This window comes from Sinocyclocheilus rhinocerous, unplaced genomic scaffold (assembly GCF_001515625.1).
Source record: "Sinocyclocheilus rhinocerous isolate Xijiao unplaced genomic scaffold, SAMN03320098_v1.1 scaffold157, whole genome shotgun sequence".
Taxonomy (NCBI): domain Eukaryota; kingdom Metazoa; phylum Chordata; class Actinopteri; order Cypriniformes; family Cyprinidae; genus Sinocyclocheilus; species Sinocyclocheilus rhinocerous.
In genome coordinates this window covers 1,323,828-1,332,299 of record NW_015665038.1, presented here as the reverse complement: position 1 = coordinate 1,332,299, position 8,472 = coordinate 1,323,828, and the positions used below count along the sequence as shown (strand labels likewise).

Below are 8,472 nucleotides of genomic sequence, written 5' to 3'. Positions count from 1 at the left end.
AAGGAAGGTGCTGCTGCGCTGTGTGAGAGTTGTGATTTGCACTTGTTCTTTGAAGACACGCTCACAACGGTAAACGGGGCACAGCACAAGTATTTATGTTTTGATATTTAGGCTACTTTATGCCTGCTATCTGTTTATCCAATCTTATGAAAGGCAGTTATGTTGAATCCTGCATTAGTATGAGAACTTTGGACTTTTTGTTTTGCAGTGCATGAATGCATTTGGCCAGATGAGGAATGATGCTATGGACCATTATCTTCATTTGAAAGGCACAGATGAAGAGGTCTAGCATGTCTCGTCCTGTATGGAGCTCAGTTCAGATGTCCTGTTCACTCTGGCTCCTCCTTCTGTCCTCTTCTATCAGGTTTAATCCAGCTGTGTCTGAATTAGGTGAGTGTAATCTGTGTATTTTGGCTGCAAGTGCATGTGTTTGTTGTTTTGCTGGATTTTGTTCTGCTGAACAGGCCCATAAAAATGCATGTGTGCCATGCAAATGTTTTATACGCTTGCATAATTTGACAAAAGGCTTGCCAAAACATTGTGCTGCTCCACGTGTAACCTAGCAACGGCGGACTTCAAACTAGCCCTGCTTCCTCAAAGTGATGCCCATTTAAAATGAGATTTAATGTGCTGAAAGATACACTGAATTTATGGAATAGCTGGCTATTACTTTGTAAACAGTAAGCAAATGCTAATGCAATATAAAATTATTTATGCTACAGATGATGCTTTTAGTACATTTGGTTTTGTGACATACAGAAGACACCTGACACTACATTAAATATTGGGATTAAAAATCTAATTTAAACAGTTTTATGATAAAAAAAGCAAACAAACAAAAATAGAACAAAGTAATGTAAAGTGAATAAGACATATTTACTCTTCTCTTTTTACTCATTGCTAGGTTAATGATATAATTTTTATTAAATTATGATTAATAAATAAAAAATAATAAAAAAATAGCAAAAAATTTAATTTTCACTAAATATGTGGAAACCCATTTTATGCAAAATGCAAGAAAACACCTGTTTAATCTTGTTTTACACTCTATATTTTTTTCAGAAATTCTGAAACATCTAGCATCTAAATGAACTCTTTTTACCCAAGTCAAAAATATTATTTAATATGTCTGAATTAGCCTGATAACATTAGGGTATATCAACAAAAGTCAATAAAAAAATCTATATATTATAATCTTATTTATTTTTTATACTTTATTACCATTGTTTATTTATTTTATTTCCTTACACACTTTTCTCTTTTGCTCAGTATTTTCAGTGCTAGCTGAAGATGGAGTTGGGATTGTAAATAGCTCTCTGATGCTGCACTGCACAGTGTTTGACTCTGGCCTGAAGGCTCCTCTACCAGTGAAATGGGAGCGAGACGCTGGAGGTCTGGACAGCAGGATTCATCAGTTGGCCAATGGCTCGCTTTTCTTTCCCCACTTAAAAGAGGAAGACTTTGGAAACTATTCCTGTAATGCAAAAAGAGGCAACAAACAGATTCAGACCACTGTCATGGTCAGCAAAGCATGTATGTATATTGTAAAGTTCTATTAATTAATGAAATGAAAATAAGACAGATGACGTTAAAGGGATAGTTCACCCAAAAATGAAAATTATGTCATCATTTGCTCACCGTCAAGTTGTTCCAAAAGGAAATCAATGGGAACCGAAACGGTTTCATTACCAACATACTTCAAAATATCTTTTTTATATTTTGTTCAGCAGAAAAAAGAAAGTCAAACAGGTTTGGAGCAACATGAAGGTGAGTAATTTCCTTGTTTAGGAGGACTATCCCTTTAATGGTTACACACAGAAACCTGCGCACAGGATGTGTATCACAAATTGTCATTGATTGTAATTTGTTTGTTTGTAGGCCTGAAGGATGTGTTCTTTCACCCTCAGTCCATGAGAACTGAAGAGGGACATGATGTTTTCCTTCAGTGTGTCTCTGGTGATAGTTCTCCTCCCGCTCAGATTTCATGGTTAAAAAATGGCAGAATTCTCACCGAAGGGAACCAGATTCAGGTACAGAAGTACAAAACACCAGTAGCTACACACACTGTTAACCCATCAAATGAGGATTATAATGAAATAACTTACAATAAATTACAATCGAAAGCTGGTTTTAGTTTTACTATTTTTTAAAATTGATAAATCTAAAGGCTAATTTATACTTACTGAGCGAACAGACTTTGTCTAGTTCCCCTAAAGTTATGACTAAATTATATTGTTTGGTGATATTTTTCCTGTTAAAGGAACAGTTCACCCAAAAATGATAATTTGCTGAATTTATTTACCCTCAGGCCATCGAATATGTAGATGAGTTTGTTTTTCTTTATTAGAACAGATTTTAGCTTTACATCACATGCTCACCAATGGATCCTCTGTAGTGAATGGGTGCCGTCAAAATGAAAGTCCAAACAAGACAGTGCGACTACGACTAATGCATGGAGATTGTGGTTTTTGTGCAGTCAGATCCCATAACTTGTCATCAAAAGTAGAAATTATATAGGACTCTGTGATAAGTTTAATAATCTTTCATTGCTGAATACTAAGTATTACCACTAGGGACAGTATGGAGGAGGGAGTCAAAGGAAGACTTCTGGCACTTTGCACATGGCTAACATCACCAAAGCAGACCAAGGAGTCTATATTTGCATCACCCACAATCCTCTGCTGAATATAAGCAAAGGAAGTCAAGCAGCAACTCTGACAGTGCATGGTAAGACAGAGAGATATACAACTCTGATATATTTTGCATATACAACTCTGACTTTCTTATTACTCAGTTACTGATATATTAATTCAAGTGTCTTTGTGTCTATTGCACAGGTTCTAATGTAGACGTAAAGATTATTGAAGGCCCCCAAAATGTCACTGTACCTGTTGAAATGGAAATCGCACTGCACTGCTTTGTTGAAGGCTTGCCCATTCCCACAGTTCAGTGGTTTAAGGATGGACATTCATTACCCAGTTCTTCTAGATGGGATCTGCAGAAGGATGGGCAACTGCTGATTTTTCAGTGAGGTTTTTCAATGGTAGATTATGAATAAACAAGTGTGCAATTACAACAACAAAATATATACATTTCTTCAAGAATAAATAGGTATAATAAAATACAGTCCTATGAAATATAATGGTCATTAATACATCCATATGTAAAAAATACCATTTTGTTAAATACTTACAATAAAAGACATTGTGAAAACAAGTGTGAAAATCATGTTCTTAGTAGAGTTTTGTCAGAAGATGAGGGCCTGTATTTCTGTGAAGCTCGCAATGAGAGGCAGAAAGTGATATCTGAACCAGCCTACCTCCTTCCAGCAGGTACTTCCTTTTCTGATGAGTCGACTTTCGTTCCAGGTGGCAGCTGTTCACACCTATCCTCTATTTAGCACATTCTTTCATCCCTTTTGACACAGTTATGGATTGGAGTTTTGTTCTTGAACCTGCCAACCTAACAGTGAGGAAGGGTGAAGCTGCGACTCTTTCCTGTAGGCCTCCTCACAGCAGACCCCAAGCACAAGTGTCCTGGTTTAAGAACAACAGACTCCTCCAAACAGGACTGCATTATACTTTTGATTATAATGGAGACCTGGTCTTCCACAGGTGTGTTGTGTGGATTTGTTCGTTTGCTGCAGTTCTATCCATTTATGTACTCTGTTTTGCTAAACTGTGATGTTTGTGTATATTTGTGTGTGCATGTCCATATTTTAATTTGGATAGTATTATCTGTAAATTGAATCGTGTAATAAGAGAAAACAGTCCAAATGTTTTCATATTTTAATTGTGAGTCTCTGTCTTTCAGTGTACAAGAGACAGACAGTGGATTGTATTTCTGCACAGCTTCTAATTCCCATCTCAAAAGAGCTCTCACATCGAAAAAAATCTTCCTGGATGTTCTTGGTAAGGAATTATTTGGCTTTCTTGAAAGTAACCCATAGATCTATCAGATCCTGATTTAGGTGTTGTCTGAGAGAGGTTTATGAAATCATAAACACCAGGGTTTTTTGTCTACTGAAATCAGGCCCAGACAGAATCTGCCGAATGACTTTTAATAATTTGTAATAATTAATCATAGTTTATAAATTTGTTAAAAGCTGTGGCGAGTAATTTAATTACCCTGAGTATTTAATTAAAAACATGCAAGGGTTAAGGGTTAAAGTTTGTTTAAATCCTGTATAAAAATGATATGATTACGTTTCTAGTTTTTTTAAAGAATCGTATGATTCTAATCAAATTTATTTTATTTAATTTGGCATTTCTATCACAATGTCCTGAAACACCTGTAGTTTTATCATGGACCGATGGAAGTTATCTAACCCATAAAACCCTGACTTAAAAAATTGATTGGCTTATCATTTGTGACTTGTACTCTTCATTATGTTTGCTCAGCTCCCATAATTATATTTTTCTATGGTCAATCTGGCCTTTTTATATCAGAACCTCCATCCGTGACTATCTGGCCGACTGTGGTGACGTCTCCTGTCGGAGCTGAAGTGACGATTCACTGCCAGGTGTTAGGACACCCTACTCCTTTCATCAGGTGGTCAAAGCAGGGCCGGTCTGTCCAAACTGGAGGCAAAATTATAATGGGGTACGTTTTGCATGAAGAGTTTATTAACTATAACTGTAGTTATTGTTTACCAGGTGGTGCATGTGAATTCATTTTGTTCCCAGGTTAAGAAACACAACACTCTACATTTCATCAGTGAGAACGTATGATGAAGGACATTACACATGCACAGCCTCCAACACACTGGGTCACGATCAGAAAACCATGACTCTTCGGGTTGCTGGTAAATCTCCCTTTGCAAAAATAGCATACTAGCAAAAAGTACCATGCTACTAACATGCCTTTTGGACATGTACCATGATATTCTTTGAAATAAGAGGATGTATGAATACATTATTATGCTAATCATTTAGTACCATGGGTTGCTTTTTAGAAGTGATCTAACTTCAAAATAGATCATAAACTAATTCACATTTTGTGTGGCAATGTAAAGTTATGGCCTATTAAAATTGTACTACTAACACCTGTATCATAAACATCATACTATTAATGGGTACTGTGGAGCTAGTTGGTGATCTTAATAGCGCCACACACAGACATCAACATTCAGCATGCTAAACATAACAATGGTAATAATCAAATTAATTTGATGATAAGGCTCTGAACATTACAATTTTAATTTTTTTTGGCTAATTCTGACAACAAACACTGGCAACGAAACTGGCAATTAAAGCTGGAAAATAGTAAAACAAAGCAATTGCTTAATTTATACATCTTCAATGCACTCTGGGAATCAGCATATTATTTGTCAAGTCAAGTCACCTTTATTTATATAGCGTTTAATACAATAGAGATTGTGTCAAAGCAGTTTTACAGTATTAAACAGGAAAATAGTGTGTCAATAATGTAGGATGACAATAGAAAACACTACATTTTTCAGTTAAAGTCAGATCATCGATTCAGTAATGTCATCGTCCAGCTCAGTTCAGTTCAAATAATGTCTGTGCAATCAAGCCGAAAATACTGCCAGAAATTAAGTGTCCACAAATGAGCAAGCCAAAGGCGACAGTGGCAAGGAACCAAATCTCCATTGGTGACAGATATGGAGAAAATAAAAACCTTGGGAGAAACCAGGCTCAGTCGGGGGGCCAGTTCTCCTCTGGCCAGATGAAACCATAATGGTGTGGTTTAATTCCAGGCTGCAACGCAGGACTGATTGTGCAGAGGACTCGTCTGGTTCCCGTGGTCTTGTGCCGATGGCCGTCTAGGTGTCGAGGTCTCCGCACGGGATCTGTCTCTAGGGCTCATCTAGTTGACATGGTCTCCATTGACATTCAGGGCTGTAGAGGTCGTCTCTAAGTGCTGATCAATAAGAATGAAACAGACTAATATTAGCGTAGATGCCATTCTTCTTACGACGTAGCAAATACATTGGCGGTTATGGGAAGTGTTCCCGGTTCCTGTTGACCTAATTAATGCAGCCTAACAATCCTTTAATGGATTTGAATTATAGAAATGTGATAGTATATTATGTGTATGCCAGGTTAAACAGATGGGTCTTTAATTTAGATTTAAACTGACAGAGTGTGTCCCGAACAATGCTAGGTAGATTGTTCCAGAGTTTGGGCGCTAAATAGGAAAAGGATCTGCCACCCGCAGTTCATTTTGATATTCTAGGTACAGTATGATCAAATGGCCAGAGTTTTGAGATCGCAGAGGACGTGAAGGACCATAATGCGATAAGAGCTCGCTCAAGTACTGAGGAGCTAAATCATTCAGGGCTTTATAAGTAATTAGCAAGATTTTAAAATGTATACGATGTTTAAAAGGGAGCAAGTGCAATGTTGACAGAACTGGACTAATATGGTCATACTTCCTGGTTCTAGTAAGAACTCTAGCTGCTGCATTTTGGACCGATTGTAGCTGAGAATATACTCAAAGTGTTTGGTAACTAAGACTAGTTTTAAGTTATTTAGCTTTACATTATTGTGTAATTACGTTTTGATCATCTTAAGTTAGTGGAACATAATTTTTTTTCTTTTGTTTTGATAACTTTTAATTGCCATTGTAACTCAGAAAAGTCAGGTTAACATAACTGATGTTTTTCAATTAGGCATGATGTTTATTTGCTTAATTTTTAAGGCAATGGGTTTCTTCTCTTTTTTAGGTAAAGTCAACTAATTTTCTAATTTAGATCAAATTTGACATATCTTTTTGTTTTCAGTGAAGCCAGTCATTGTTTCCTTCGTTGCATCGCTCACTGTCTCAGAGGGATCACCTGTTAGTCTCCCTTGTCGAGCTGTTGGAGATTTTCCTGTCAAGTACACTTGGATTAGAACTGCATCGATACAAAATTCACCAGAACTGTCTGGTTCAAACTCTCCGGTCTCACTCCCACAACAGATACACATTGATGGTTTGTTACATATTGGACAGACTGTGGTTTTACCATATGATTTAGTTTTTTTTCTTGTAGGCCATACTTTTCGTTTTTTCAATTTAAAATGAATTTTACAGATAATGGGACATTAGTCATCTCCAACATCCACCGGTCTGATGCAGGAGAGTATCACTGCACTGCAGAAAACAGAGTCGGTCATGATGTGAGAAGTGTCATCATAACTGTAACTGGTGAGCAAAAAGCATGAGAACTAAGATTGTTTTAGTTCTCATAGCTCCAGTCAATAAACATCAGTTTCATGTTTGCACATCTTGGTTTTATCTAACCAGCCAAATGCTCTAACTTAAAGCTGACTCTGATGTCCCACCTGATAAGGAAGCACTGAGTAAAACGATTATGCCCACTGTGAGTAATGCAAAATGCAGAGATAGTCATGCTGTGCCATCCGTGACATTAGCTTTATAACACGTGACTGACTCTGTCATTGTTTTGTGAGTACTTTGGCATTTTCATTAACATTCTCCACCATTTTGATCATTTTCAGTGATTTAGTTCTTTAAATTGGTTGAATAATACCTTGCAATACATGCATCTGGTAACAATCATGGATCTGAGATTAGTTGTTTTTTCCAACCTTGCAGGTTCCAGAGAGTGAGCAAGAGCTATTTACTAATTCCTTTCCTTATGGTTCAAAGCTTCTGAGTAATACAGAGACAAATGAATCCCTTCAACAAACAACTGAAGATTACACAAAGATATCCCGTAAGTCCTTCTTCAATAAACAACAAGATAATAACACACCTTAGAGAATCTTCTTGATTTGTTCTTATTCTACCCCCCATGGTGCAGTGTTTTATGCTTTTGTGGAGGACTCACCAACATACCGGAATTTTGAATCTACCCAAGACACTACAGAGTTCATTTCACTTAAGCCAAGTGGCATTAGCGTAGGAATTCAAGAGATAAACAAACAACCCATTCAAACACAAAAACCAACCCCAGTGCCTGTCAAACCTACACCATTTCCCCCACTCAAAGAGACTTTTTTACAGGATGCACGTCAACATATCCAAATAACAGAGCAGGTCACAAAACCTCCAGTAATGAATCCAAACACAAACACGCCTTTCCCAGCAGACTTATATTCCCATACCCAGCTTAAAAAAATTCGGAGCGTTTCCCTGAATAGTGCCCAGTCCTTTAGTGGACAGACTCAGACTACAAGCTTAACTTTAGTGGATGTAGAGAATCTTTTTGGTCATTGTTACAGCATAAGATCAATACATATACACCTTAGAAGTCATTTATTCCCAGTAATCTTTTAAACAAAAAGCGTTATTTCCTTTCATATTTGTACACACATTGAATGTGACAGAATTATGATCATTCGTATTTTTTAGATATATTTCTGTGTAGGCCCTTAAATAATCATGACACTACATTTTTTTTAGGCATTTTTGTGTTCTATATGTAACATGGAAGACAGTTACACTGTGTTTTGCAATTTCAGAAGAAAGCGATTATTTTAGGGATTTGTATACCATTTTCTT

The 8,472-nt window shown here is 36.7% G+C and overlaps 1 protein-coding gene across 1 annotated transcript in view; it reads left to right on the top strand.

Moving 5' to 3' along the window:
- Nucleotides 1-275: 275 nt before the first annotated feature.
- LOC107731014 (roundabout homolog 2-like) overlaps nucleotides 276-8,472 on the top strand; it is an 8,801-nt gene continuing 604 nt past the window's right edge. Inside the window, exons 1-13 of the mRNA XM_016541982.1 lie at nucleotides 276-390; nucleotides 1,270-1,533; nucleotides 1,879-2,030; nucleotides 2,574-2,727; nucleotides 2,838-3,027; nucleotides 3,238-3,332; nucleotides 4,449-4,602; nucleotides 4,686-4,804; nucleotides 6,746-6,937; nucleotides 7,039-7,152; nucleotides 7,272-7,327; nucleotides 7,564-7,684; nucleotides 7,772-8,163. Coding sequence (XP_016397468.1) covers nucleotides 276-390; nucleotides 1,270-1,533; nucleotides 1,879-2,030; nucleotides 2,574-2,727; nucleotides 2,838-3,027; nucleotides 3,238-3,332; nucleotides 4,449-4,602; nucleotides 4,686-4,804; nucleotides 6,746-6,937; nucleotides 7,039-7,152; nucleotides 7,272-7,327; nucleotides 7,564-7,684; nucleotides 7,772-8,163 — 2,118 coding nt within the window. The remainder of the gene's footprint in view (nucleotides 391-1,269; nucleotides 1,534-1,878; nucleotides 2,031-2,573; nucleotides 2,728-2,837; nucleotides 3,028-3,237; nucleotides 3,333-4,448; nucleotides 4,603-4,685; nucleotides 4,805-6,745; nucleotides 6,938-7,038; nucleotides 7,153-7,271; nucleotides 7,328-7,563; nucleotides 7,685-7,771; nucleotides 8,164-8,472) is intronic.